The sequence below is a fragment of the Pseudophryne corroboree genome, chromosome 8 (genome assembly GCF_028390025.1).
Source record: "Pseudophryne corroboree isolate aPseCor3 chromosome 8, aPseCor3.hap2, whole genome shotgun sequence".
NCBI lineage: Eukaryota > Metazoa > Chordata > Amphibia > Anura > Myobatrachidae > Pseudophryne > Pseudophryne corroboree.
In genome coordinates, this window is record NC_086451.1 from 390,131,747 (window position 1) to 390,146,329 (window position 14,583).

The following is a 14,583-nucleotide window of genomic DNA, read 5'->3' on the forward strand; positions in this document are numbered from 1 at the left end:
GAGACACATGGGAGTAACCCTGCAGGCATGAAGATCCTAGGCATCCAGCTAGTATCACCCAACTGGAGAGGGGGGGACTTCCCGAAACAAATTAACAAAGAAGAGCTCAAGTGGATTTTCACATTGAAGACTCTGAAACCTCACGGACTGAATATAGACAATGAGGTGAGGGCAGTGATAATGAGTTAATTATTCCATAATAGATCAGCTGAATTTACATGTACTGTATACACTACTGTTCACTTTATTCCCGCAATACAACCAATAAAGGGACATCGTACATTTGAACAATCACAATGTAGATTTATAGTCGAGAGCGAATTATTATAAAATAATTAAAGCTGTCAGTCAAGTAAGAGGAATAAAAACTGTTCTTTATGATACTCCACGATCACAGACACCCAGTTCTGTATATATTTCATATTTATTTTAAGTTCGAGCTTTTATGCCACATTTATTCTCCAATTTAATTATATTCAATTTAATTTAATTTATCTACTATATAATTTTTAACTCTGCATGTATTCTTATTTGTATTAACTTTTAATTTTTATTTTAATCTATCCCAATACATCTCTATGATCAGTGTCTTTTTCCCCCCTTCTTTTATTTCACAAATAACGCTTACAGCTATGCCTGTACGACAATTCTAACACAATTCCCCTTTTTGATGATGTAACGAGTTTTGGGCATAAAAAGCCCACAACCAACATGGCCACTAAGGACTCACCGACGAAGACCCACATGGGTCCATACACGTAGGAGCAGCACAAACAGCAGCAGTGTGTATTATCATCACTGCACAACTACACAGAGACATTTGGAATCTGTCACAGCCCAGCCGTTTTGACGATCAGTGACCCCGGGGGTTCACAGGAAAGAGTCGAGCCCGGAGTCACGTGACCGCAAACCCTCTAACCAGGAAGAATATTCAGCACCAGGAGCCACAGGAACGAAAGTGAAACTAAGTGGAGACGGACGCCGGGAAGCACCTCAGGAGACGCAGGTAACCGCTCTGTATAGGGGGAGTGGCGCGGCTGACAGTCCCGGCTGGGTCTGAAAGCTAGTGTCACTTTCCCTGCAGAGACAGGCCCGCTTCCCTCTGTTCTGGCTAAAGGACGGCGTCTGTATTAACAGGCGCTTTCCGGCTGCACAGTTGGAGGTAGAAGAGCGGCCGGTCCGGAGCGATCATCATACCGATCCCTTTGAGTCCTTTCCCCCCATTCATCCACCAGGGGTACCCCGTTCACTGTATACGCCGCTGGAACCAAGGATCCCCTCTAAGTTGTTCTGCTTCAAACAGACTTTTTTCCAAAACAGACTCATTTACTAAGTTGGAGCATTACCAGGCTGGGACTGTATCAAATGTTTACAACTGCATGCAGATATAGACAGTGACAAAACGAGGAGGTGGGATGCCACGCTCCGTCGCAGCACCAGGTTTCGACTTTATAAAACAGCGTTTTGCTTCTTCACGAAAAATAAGTTTTTTTTTCCTCTCTCCTTTATTATATTTTGTATTTTATTTCATTTATATTCTTTTCTTGTTTATTCAGATATTTCTGGTACATTATTAGATTGCAATAAATTTTCTTCTCTAATTTTGGGATATACAGTCATGTTATTAATAGACCCAGTGAATTAGACATTGTTCGTGAGACATTCTCAGGCGCAGTTGCATAACCCTTTTCCTTCTGTTCTTGACTTGTGAGGCTGCGGGTTTGGCCTTATCTGCAACTCTGCTGCCACCACCATTACCCATACTAGGAAAGCGCAGGATACCTAAATATTGTGCTTGTTACATTTCTTGTTACACTATCTCCACATGCAAGCTTATGTGAGGAAAGCAGACTCTGTACAGTGGCCATTCAGCTTCCAGGAGAAAAAAAACCTGCAATTCACCCTGTGGAGTCAGACGGTCAACTTTCAGTCAACTCCCTGGTATTGGTTTGGAATGGCTTTGAGACGGCATGTATGGAATATTCAATTTCCCAATGGTCTACAGCAAGGATTCCATGAAAGAAAAACCCTGCAGCGCCATCTGGTGGCTGTATTCCCTTGTAGACGATCTGTACCTTAAAACTATACAGCACATGAATCCACTGCTGAACTAATGTTACAAAGTGCTGAGTTGCTACCCCAAACAAAACTACCACTACTAACAGCACCTTTAACCTCATCAATGATCAACACGGAAAACTTTCTGAAGAGGAGCCGCGCAGCAGGCCCTGTCCTACAATTAAAAATCACCAGACTGCATTCCTCTGCCCTTAGTCTGATGTGAATGCACTGACTAGTCAGAGAACCCTTTCCAACCAGCTGCATACAACTACAGCCTAAAGGACAGGGGTAGATGGCTTTTATTGGGACACTAGGGGCTAAATGTAATACCCCCGAGTTGCCGGATTTTGTGCGAGTTTAAAGCAGCAATCATTACAACGCCCCTCGGAGGCTATTACATTTAGCCCTAGGTATAATCCTTCTCTTAACTACTATTCTCCTAAGAGACTGGCCACAGTCTGTATTGCATGTGCCCGAAGGCTGAAAATGCTGCATCTGTCATGCTATCTTCTCAGTCAGCAATATATTTAATTCATTTCATAAAGGTGCGTTTTGTACCACACTATTCTAAATAGCCAACACGAGGCCCTGTCACAAGTGTCGCCTGCATATACAGTATCTGTACACATTCACAGTCACTGCTCATTTCTCTTTACATTGTTCAGTATTAATTACCAAACCTTTCATTGCCCTACAGTACAAGATGTAGGCTCTATACAAAATAAGAAAAGGAGATACAGAAAACACCAACAGTTTTGTATGCGTAATACATGAGTAAAGCAGGTGTGACATATTTGTAAACATTCACAATGTCAACAGTATAATATAATATCAACAGTTAAAATGTCAACAATGGGGATTTCAATATAAAGCTAACCCTAAAATCGTGTCGATGTTCAGTGTCGTCATTATGTTAGTGTTTATGTTCTGAATGTGAACACGATGTCTGTTGTCATTCTGAATGCAGACATGACGACTACTTAGGGGTGTATTCAATTGATGTCGGATCCTTTCCGACGGAAAGGATCCAACATTTGAGTATTCAATTAGCGGCCAAATCCTACAGGATTTGGCCATTCCCGACAACATCAATCCAACTTTTTTTTAAAGTTGGATTGACCTCGTCGGAAACGGGGCTAAAACCTGTCGGATTTGACCTCAATTCCGACAAAACACGTGGATCCAAGGCTATTCCGCCGATCCACGTGTTCTCCGACAAGTTGGCAGGAGGATTGAATAGGTCGGAACAGTTTCTGACCTAAAAATAGTCGGAAACTGCTGTCTTTCCGACTACAATTGAATACCCCCCATAGCCAGTAAAGGCCAAATAATATTTTATATGATGAATAAGAAGTCCCAGAGATTATGGGAATTTTCCAGTGATGAGGAAGATAAAGGTGAGTCCAGTTAGGATACTGGGAGAAGCTGCAGACAGATGTCTGGGGGATGTAGTTATGAATACCAGCAGGGAGCCAAGGGATATTGGGTGGGAATAGAACCTGTGGCGAGCACAGTGGCATTGTGGCGGCCGCAATCGTGTTACACACCCATGTCTGGTACAGGAACCTGGAACAGTCAGAGTCAGGAACGCAGGTCACCGTGACTACGGTGTAATATAGAGTGCAGTAGGCTAATAGGAAGTCAGGTACTAGAAAGACTTACGGTCACTGTGAGAGGGATGCCAGAGTATAGAACATTTACATCTTCACAGCTCATAGACGGCGTCTGCCCGAAGACAAAGGAGAAATTGATGAACTTATCTGTGAAACCAGGGAAAGCGAACTAGATGTTTCCACATTAAAATGAAGAGTAAAACCGCAAGGTCAGACATTAATATTACAATACGGCTCTAATGCCATCTCTCCCCTCTTCAGATTTTTAATATGGAAATTATTGAGCTTGATAGTTTGTCTGCAGGCAAAATCAGTACTGACTATAGCTTAGAGATGAATAGCTTGGTACATAGGGTCTAGCCCAGACCTGATCGTAGCAGCAAATTTGTTAGCAGATGTGCAAAACCATGTGCACTGCAGGGGGGGAAGGGGGGAGCTGATAGAACATGTGCAGAGAATTAGATTTGGGTGAGATATATTGTTTCTGTGCTGGGTAAATACTGGCTGCTTTATTTTTACACTGCAATTTAGATTTCAGTTTTAACACACTTTACCCAAATCTAACTCTCTCTGCACATGTTACATCTGCCTCCCTGCAGTGCACATGGGGGGTCATTCCAAGTCGATCGCTAGCTGTATTCGTTCGCTGTGTAGCGATGAGGCAAAAAAAACGGCACTTCTGCGCATGCGGCGCAATGCGCACACGCGTCGTACAAATGCAACGAACAATGTAGTTTCACACAAGGTCTAGCGATGCTTTTCAGTTGCACAGGCAGCCGCAGAGTGATTGACAGGAAGAGTGAGTTTCTGGGTGTCAGCTGACCGTTTTCAGGCAGTGTTCGGAAAAACGCAGGCTTGCCAGGAAAAACGCAGGCGTGGCTGGCTGAACGCAGGGCGTGTTCGTGACGTCAAAACAGGAACTGAACAGTCTGAAGTGATTGCAAGCGCAGAGTAGGTTTTGAGCTACTCTAAAACTGCACAAAAAAAGTTTGCCGCCACTCTGCGATCCTTTCGTTCGCACTTCTGCTAAGCTAAAATACACTCCCAGTGGGCGGCGGCATAGCGTTTGCACGGCTGCTAAAAACTGCTAGCGAGCGAACAACTCAGAATGTCCCCCATGGTTTTGCCCATCTGCTAACAAATTTACTCCTACAATCAGGTCTGAATTAGGCCCAAAGTGACAGAATGCTAACCTGTCTGTCCGGTGCCTAGCATGTACAGCTCTGTCTCACACAGCTATGTGCAGGGCATTTACATAATAAGCAAGTAAGTCAAAATAAATACATGGATGTCTGACTTGCTGGCTTATTTTTAGCTGCCTGTAACTTCTATTTTTATTTTGCATAAAATCATTTTTTAAATTACTTGTTTGCTTAACATTTTAAACAAAACCAAAATCCCATCATCTATGATTGCACATGTACAAAAGTCAACAGACACTCTATAAAATATTACCAGCACATAGATCCAGTTTTCTGCCATTATGGTTTATACACTTGGTTACAAATCCATTTAACCTCATTATTTCCAGGCGGTGGTTCTCAACTTCAACCCTCAAGTATCCCCACCAGGTCATATGTTGAGGAATTCTATCTGTGGAAGCTGGAGGGATAATTACTGACCCAGCAAAACAGATCAGCTCACCTGTGCAGGATTACAGGTATCCATAAAAACATCACCTGTTGGTGGTACAGGTGTAGTATCCTATATCCGAAATACGACTGAGATTGTGGCACCTTTGCTTTCTGATAGTTCAGTGTACACAAACTCGGTTTCATGCACAAAATTATAAAAAACATTGTATAACATTATCTTCATGCTGTGTGTATAATGTGTATATGAAACATAAATGCATTCTGTATCCCTAAGATATCTCAAAATGATATGCAAACTTCCAAAATACGGAAAAATCTAATAACTTCTGGTTCAAAGCATTATGGATATGGCAGACTCAATCTGTAGTTGAGGACTGGAGTTGAACGTTCACCTGGACACAAGCAAAAGGCTGCAACCACAGCTACCAGTTAGCATGTGGGATTTTGAAAGACTGACAGCAGTAGACTTGTATAAGAATCAGTGGATAATTGCTGTTATCAATCTTATAGCTACTGTAGGATCTTTGCCAGCATCTGTTGTAAGGAGACATGGGCCTTTATGAAATCGCGGAGGCGTGCATACGTGTCTGGTCTGTACAGCACTATTATCAGAGCATGTGACATAGATGCGCACTAGGAGACAAAATTCCAGAGCTATTTGCGATAATGACAAGGGATAACCTGGATATTGTGGCAATTACAGGGTCATGGTTCAATGAGAATCATGACTGGGACATAGCCATACGAGGATACAATTTATTTAGGAAGGATAGAATGGGAAGAATCGGAGGAGGGGTAGCAATGTATGTGAAAAAAAAGCATATTTTAATATAAAACACTGAAGACAAAACTGAGGCCCTTTGGGTCACCACAGAAACCGGGGAGAAGGCCATTATTCGCATTGGGGTGATCTATAGACCACCAGGCCAGGATTTGGACAGGAACCTATTGTTGGACATCACTAAAATGGCTTTAAAGGGAGAAGTCCTAATCATGGGAAACTTTAATTTAACTGATGTAAATTGGAAGGGGTCTTTTGCAAGTTCAGCTATAAGTGGCAAATTTCTAAATTCCTTACAGGGAACATCTCTCAAGCAAATAAACTTGAAAGTGTGGTGGTGGTGGTGGATTCTAAAACAGTTAAATGGATAAGAACCTGGTTGCAGGATAGGAAACAGACAGTTGTAGTAAATGGAGTGCAATCTATGGAGGCAAATGTTACCACTTGGACCAGCTCTCTTCAGTATCTTTGTTGGTGACATTGCAAATGGTATTGAAGGGAAATATGCCTTTTTGCAGATGATACAAAGATTTGCAACAGGGTAGACACACTGGGACGGGTAAAACAAATTATTGATGACCTAGCTAGGCTTGTTAAATGGTCAAGAACGTGGCCACTACAGTTGAATTAAAAAAAATGCAAAATCATGCACTTGGGTCTCAAAAACCCAAAGGCTAAATATAGTATCAATGGAAACTACTGAGGAGGAAAGGGATTTAGGAGTCACTATTTCAAGTGACTTAAAGGCAGGAAAGCAATGCAACAAAGCAACGAGAAAAAGGCAAGTCAGGTGCTTGGTTGCATAGCGAGAGGAATCAGTAGCAGGAAAAAAGAAGTAATAATGCCACGGCTTTATCTGGAATACTGTGTCCAGTTCTGGAGACCATATCTCCAGAATGATATAAATACATTAGAGAGTGTACAAAGAAGGGCAACTAAAATGGTGCATGGCCTACATCACAAAACTTACCCGGAAAGGCTAAAAGATCTTAACATGCAGAGTTTGAAGGAGAGAAGGGAAAGGGGGGACATGATAGAAACTTTCAAATATATCAAGGGTTTTAAGAAGGTCCAGGAGGGAAACATTCTTCAAGGGAAGGCAGGTTCAGGGGAAATTTAAGGAAAAACTACTTCACAGAAAGGGTAGTGGACAAGTGGAATAGCTCCCATCAAAGGTGGTAGAGGCCAACTGTAGAGCAATTTAAACATGCTTGGAATAGGCATATGAATATCCTTACAAAGAATTAAGATTCAAAAAGGGTTGAGATTACCTAAAGGATAAAAAAAGGGGCAGACTAGATGGGCCAAGTGGCTCTTATCTGCCGTCAAATTCTGTTTCTATTATCAGAGCATGTGACACAGAAGTGCACTATTATCAGAGCATGTGACATAGAAGTGCACTATTATCAGAGCATGTAACACAGAAGAGCACTATAATCAGAGCATGTGACACAGAAGCACACTATTATCAGGAGCATTTCAATGAGATCATGAGGTCAGACATTTAAATTTTTAAGCAGAACATGAGATTCACCCTCTCGATTTGATCGCTGCATGAGTGTTTGAAACGGTTTGCTGGCTAAAGCACCAGCACACACACCTATGCAATTAATGGGCCAATCAGCCCGATAATTGCATAGGTGTGTACCCAGTTATAGAGGCCATTCTAGGCCAAAGTAATGTTGTTGCGGGTTACATGCAGGTGTGTTCTGCAGTGGGGACAGCAACACTTAAGGAGCTGGTGAATATCAACAGGTGCTGCTTGGCCTGTAATCCCCATTCTTTCCAACACATCAGGGTTTTTGCCTGGTGGGTACAATGTTTTTGGGGCACAGGTGGGCACAACAGTAGTCCCTGTACAGGACAGAGCACAATGTCTGCACATGCTCTGACATGCTGCATAGCTTTTGATGTGCTTTTTAGCTATGCATTTATAAAATCAGGCTAGGAGAGAGAGTTCTTTTCTAGTACAAGAAACAATTCTTGCCTATTACATAAATACAAAAGAACAAACCACAGTCTCGTAGGGGACGGTTAACAGGTGCCATCATCCTGTAGTCCTGCAGGGGCAGGATTCAACACAGTTTCATTTAAGCTCAGTGCAAGCAGACAACAACACTACTACTAGCTCCCTGCACCGGGGGTTCAGCTTCCGAGTCTCAACCATAGCATCAGGTTATTTTTTAACATGGAACCATCATCACACTGATTTTTATTTGATTTTAAATTATGGGCATAAGAACCATCCTGGGTATGTAAATCTGCATAAAAATAAAAATCCCACCCCTCCAATTATTCACCCATGAGAGGCACAGCACTTGCGTACAGTGCGCATGCACAAAGTGGTTTAAAAATATTCCAAAAGGGCGGCGCCATATCTCCATGGCAACCAATCGTTACTGTTCCAGTCCAGTAAAGACCACCAGTGGCAGGGGAGCGGCTCTTCCATCCCAACCCACAATAGTGAGCCCTGCATTGGAAAGTCTTGGCCCTATTTGCTTGGCAGACTCCCACTACACTGTTTGCTGGTCTGCAGCACTAACTCAGGAGAGGTGACCAGCGTCAGAGAGCTAGAACTGCCCCCCAACCAAACTTATTAGAATCCCAAATATTCCTCTATCTGCAAAAGAGTGTCGGAGTTAATGGGCAAGCTAAGGACACTCTATGGTCTAGTCAGGGTGTGTTCCAATATGAATCACCCTCTCTGGAGTTTGTGCAATGCTGATGACACATTCTTAGAGACAGATAAAATGAAAGAGGACAGCGTCCTACCCCAAAGAAAGGCAGCTGGCTCCACATACAGCAGACCTGTGTGTTATGCTGCTCTTCCATACAGATAAACTTGATAAAATAAGACTACTATGTAGATATGTTGTAAAGTGGACATTTTGACTTGGAAGCCAGTTATCTATCTACTAATGCTGTGCACATTAAAGCAACACAACTTAAAGAAACAGGTTCATAACAAACAAGTGCCTGCACAGCGCCCTCTAGAGGCAAAGAGAAGAAAAGGGGACTAGATAACATACTTTATATGATGTGGACAGAGCAAATAATAATAATAATAATAAAATTAAAAAAAGATTGGGGGGTATGGAAGAAAGACGGACCAATATAAAATGTAAAATATTATATAAGAGGCAGTACAGAAAGGGGAGAGTATGGAACTAAAAAGTACAACGGGGTATGTCATATAAAACCAAGGAGGAAGTGGAAGAGGTGATATAAAGTGCAATTGGGGGTTAGAAGGGGGAAGGGCTATATACAGTGTGTTGCAGCATGCTCTCAGTATGAGCACAGATTCTCTGCAATGAGTTAACGTTGACCCCAATTTCCCCTTTGCTCAGTCAGTTCTTTTGCTTACAGTTAAATAGGTTTTCCAACCTTTTCATAAACTTAGCTTCTGGGAATCCAGTTACAGTAAATTCATTGTGCCTTGGTCATTGACCCTCGCCAAGTGAACTTCACTACCCTGCAGGGTTTTGTGTGCAGCATTAAATACTGCCAAGGAGAGGCGGCTAAGATCCTCAAACTCTCTCTGAGTGATGTACATGGGGAATTCCGCAGCTCCACACAAGAAGTAAAAAAAAAAAAAGAATCAGCTAACACAATAATTAAGACATATAAATGTACGTTTCTATCAACACTGACTGCTGTTTTGTAGTTTTCCAGACAAGTGGAATTACGCCATGCAGGAATAAAGGACAAGGTGACGAACATGGTAATTATTATGTATAATGTCACAGGAACACCTAAGAAATTGTCAGCGGGAACAACCTGTGTGTTCAGTGCAATGGTTAACAACCCACTTTCACTAATCCTGTTAAACCAGCGTGTATTGGGGTTTTACATTTACGAGACTTTCAGACGTGGCAAACTAGGACTGTCCGACTATTATCTGACAGTCAATTGCACATGTAGCTAAACCCATATCAGGATATGAGACTTTAATGGTCCCATAACGATGTAACAAAAATGCCGTGGCATGAATGAGCTTTAGAAGATTGCTAAGCTGCTTCACATTGGTAAACCAATGACTGGATCCAACTGCACAGCTGGTCAGTCCAAGGGCGGTATTCAAATGATTTATCACGCCAAATCTCCTTTCTAAAGTGATCACCGTTAAAGCACATACCGCGTCCATAGTAATCAGGTTTAGCTGCATAACGGGTTGGGATTCCAAATGATTGTGCAACGCCCATCAGCAGAAACAGAACGGGTGTGGAAGGGGGTGCAAAGAATTGAATACCATCCCAAGTATCCAAACAGCTGGACCTACACATTTAGGGCAACCAGAGTTCTAGTCACCTGATGTTCTGTCCCATTTAATGGTGCCTTTACGGTTCAGATCCATCCTACAGATGCACCCAGATAGTGGTGGATGGTTTACATCTATTTTGCAAGTTATACAACTGATATCTCTGCTTCTTCTAGATGCATGTTATCAAAATGATTTTTTTTGTTGTTGTCAAAAGCAGTTTGATTCTGTTTGTGCTCTAACAGTCATTGCAGCAGCATGAAAATAATTCCAGCACACGGTTTTCTGTATAACTTATTTAATAAAAGTACTCTGACATTTTATACACAAACGTGTCTGGCTTCTTTGGTGACGGAACACAATGTCATAGCCTGACAGCGGAAGCAGTTACTGTGTATGCAATAGAGGGAGACAATAAGAAAAGGTCCATCTTGTAACACATCACTGAGATAACAGGAGACTATATCTGTCCTAGGTTCCTACCAGAGTACAAATAACTGCTCTTGTTAACGGCCATCCTAGACTCCGCCACCGGCTCACTTGCACGGGTGCTCACGATTCATTGCCATTACAGCAGATCTGCGCTTCTAGTGCTGAGTGACCAAAGAGCAATTCGGCTAACTGTTGGAAAAAGGATCATATATGTATGTCCAGCCCTTGCGGGAGGGAACTCTAGAGGGAAAGACAAGTACAAGATGCTTCATCCTGCATTCACACTATGACGGCTGGACACTTGTACTCATCATAGGTATCAATGGTAGGTTTATAAAGCCGCATCGGACATGCTTTTGGTCTTAAGGCCAGTAGAATGACCCTCAGATCAGAAAGGACCTACGTTAGCCTATCAAAATGGTCTGTTGCCTATATAAAAATGCTTCCACAACTTCAGTGATCTTAAATAGCCTTAGCACCGAGTAGTTCCTGTAACTTTTCCCATATATATATATATTTGTTTATAGAATCTGGATTTATCGGGCACGCGGATTAGAGGTTGTTTATAGTTACAATGAAAAGGGTGATCGCTGCCAAGTAAGGGGCACTTGCCAGCAGCAGCAACGAACTGAAGTGCAGAGAGGTCTATAATATTCTGAGTTGGCATAAGTCTCTTAGCAGGAGCTGCACACTTTAATCCATTTACTTACATAATCTTCATGGTGAGGAATATAAGCCCCGTCTCTGGGTTTCTGGAGGCATATCACTGCCTAGAACCAGGGCGACCTATTTTACATTGTTCCCAAGTCCTGCTGTCAACAGGGAAATTTCACAGGGAATCCTATCTTCCAGAACAACGAGGCAGCTTCAAAGGACACGCAATAGCGGATTAAGTGATTAATTGTTAAAAAAAAAAAAAAAAAATGAAATGAGAAGTTACTGAAAGTCAATCCACACTTTGGATAAGGCCTGAGTTTTCAAAGCTTACCGACATACATTCAACTGAAAAGCATGCAATGTGGTGAGAAAAAGTAAAACCGATTATATAGGAAGTCCAGAGTCTGCTAGCCCAAGTCTGATAAACACCAGAGTAATCAGTGTATTCAGACAAGATGCTGCTCATCCGGAATGCTTGTCTTCGCAAGATGGGCCCATACCGACGGCTGAAAAAACAAACAAACCTGTGAAAAGACCTTACAATTCCGCATGGCGAGAAGGATATACTCATATGGTGGCCAGTAAAGTACAAAAAAGTACAGCGGAATTTTGCATTAATTTCAAGTAAAAGATAAAAGTGGCGGAGTGGTTTAATCAGAGGGTGTCTGCGTTCTCTCCTGACCCCTTTGTGCCCAGTACTGCTGGTAAACCCCATCAAAGAGCTCTTTACATGGAATGACCGCCTTAAGCTTGGCGCAGATGAGAAAGGAGCCTGCCATCTTCCGGTGCAGTGAGTAGGATTCCTCAGGCGGAGGGGTGAGCCTGTGCTTCAGCATGACTGGGATTAAGTTGTGGATCCTTTGGGTGGTGTTCTGTCTGCCGAAATTGAACGGTTCCTCCGACTTAAAAGCCTCGCCTAGAATCATCACCGCGTCTACGTGCGCCTCCTCAAACACCTGGGGAACAGCAAGAATCAGCAACAAAGGTTAATTATGGTAATCGATGCGTGCAAATCTAATTTGGTAGCAGTCACAGCCTCCTCTGGGTCACATTGCCACATAACAGAATGGCTGCCTAATAACACCACCTACATAGAAAATGTAATGAACACTATACTAATGAAACAAAAACAGGTGTGAATTATCCAGTATGCATGCTCCTAAATAAGGAGGGGAGACCAACGTCTCAGACTAGTGTCATGCTACTCTTCCTTCCTGCCAGAAAAGTGCAGCCTTCTGACACTCCTGTATAGTCTCAAAACAGTTAAAAGAAAACATGGTCCTCCTGTTACACAGAAACCAGACAGAACTCTGACAGCTAAGCCAGTGATTTTCAACCTTTTTTTAGTCACGGCACACCGAATAATATTTTAAAATTCCCAGGGCACACCATCAGTTCCCCACAGAGAAAAAAAAAAAAAAAAAAAAAACACACATTGGCCCTCACAGTAAAGAAAAATCCACACATGCATTGGCCTACACAGTTGCTCCCCACATAAATCATGTTGCTCACACATAAATCAATCACATTTCTCCCCACATAAATCGTATTGCTCCCTACATTAATTATTCACATTGTTCCCCCCATAAATCCATATAAATCCTTATTCTCCCCACATAAATCTTATTGTTCCCCACAGGAGAAATAAAATAACAAATATTAGCCCCTACCGGTCAGCTGTCCTCCTCCCTGTCCCTCGGTTGCGGGCGTTCATAGTGGAGTGCTGCAAATACTGAGCAGGGGGCGGTCGGGCAGGTGTGGATGTGGATTGGCAAGGAAAGCTGTGTATGCAGGCGGGAACTGGAAGATGTGTAAGCAGGCAAGTGGGCTGGCTGGGTGGTAGACGCGGCAGCAGTGACCTATGATATCACACCGCCGCGTCTTCAAGTCATAGGTCACGGCCGGAGCACGACTGATCCTCTAAAAAAAAAACCCGGGCCAACAGTTCACTCTGAAGGTGCAGGACACTGCTCTGGCTCCGCGGCACACCTTGTAACTGGTCGCGGCACACTAGTGTGCCACTGCACACTGGTTGAAAAAGCCTGAGCTAAGCGGTTCCATAGTGTTTCCTGAACTCGAGTAAGAAACCATCATGTTTCTGGTGCTCTATTGCTTCATCGCATCCCTGCCTTTCCAATAGAGGCAATAAGAACCTACACTATGTGACGTTAGCTCTAAATAAAACAAATTACAGTGGTGATCCAATTGTCAAGGGCATGGCAAGTATGAAAACGGTTTTGTGGCAGTCAGATCATTTACAAGAGAAGAGCAAAGTACCGGGTGAGTAGAGCACGTCTTATCTGAACAGGGAAGCTGGACCCAAGGTAGCGCTGCAAGGCTTGTCCCATGTGCACCCATTTTGCAGCAAACAGTCAGTATTCTAATATGCATACGCCTAATTATCAGGGCTGTACAAGGGGCAGCAACATAATGTAAAATGAGGGCAGCACATGAGACACATCTTTAAAAATAAAAACTAATGAGCTGTATATACCTGCCCTAGCAATTGTCTGGGATGAAAGGGGATTCAAGGTGTAGTCCTCCAGCTGTTGTGGAACTACACATCCAAGCATGCATTGCCAGAGTTTTGCTAAAAGTGCATCCTAAAATTGTGGCAGGGCATTCTGGGATGTGTAATTCCACAACAGTTGGAGGGAAGTAGGATGAATAATCCTGCTCCCATGATCCACCAGACACTAACCCTAACAAAAACGGTATGTGGGGTATTAAATGGAATACACAAGAACAGGGGGCAGGACAGTTTTACATGAATATTTACATTAAAAGTAGATTTTTGGGGAAAATTGGACATTTCTAGCAGACGGAACAATGAAATATTGCAACAAACAGAACACTACACATACACTACTTTATACTTACACTAAATTGCTGAAACACACAGGACAAGGGGGCTAATTCAGCATCAGGCGCTGATCTGCCGAAATCGCTATGGAGCGATTTCAGCACATCAGCGCATGCACGAGGTCTTAAACTGCATTCATCGACGCTCCATTTAAGGGGCGCAGTCCAGACAACGGAGGCGTGTCCGGACTGTTGCTGCAGCTGCGTGACGTCATACACGGCAATCAAAAAGAGGTCTGGTATCCATCTGCCTTCGCAGCTAGGCTGCGTAGGCAGGGGGCAACTCTAATCATGCAAGCCCTGTGCTGGGCGGCACCCCGCATT

General features: G+C 43.0%; 1 protein-coding gene across 3 annotated transcripts in view; it reads right to left on the reverse strand.

Annotated features, from left to right (window-relative positions):
* COQ8B (coenzyme Q8B) overlaps nucleotides 1-14,583 on the reverse strand; it is a 104,130-nt gene that overhangs the window by 15,141 nt on the left and 74,406 nt on the right. Inside the window, exon 15 of one of the 3 annotated variants that reach the window (XR_010183125.1) lies at nucleotides 3,724-3,786. The exons of 1 other annotated variant lie outside the window; for it this stretch is intronic. Coding sequence is in view for 1 of the 2 variants with exons in the window: in XM_063937699.1 (XP_063793769.1) it covers nucleotides 12,048-12,353 (306 nt within the window). In the remaining variant the exon portion in view is untranslated. Of the gene's footprint in view, nucleotides 1-3,723; nucleotides 3,787-10,589; nucleotides 12,354-14,583 lie in introns of those variants that run through there. One more of the 3 variants, XM_063937699.1, reaches the window with a different exon arrangement.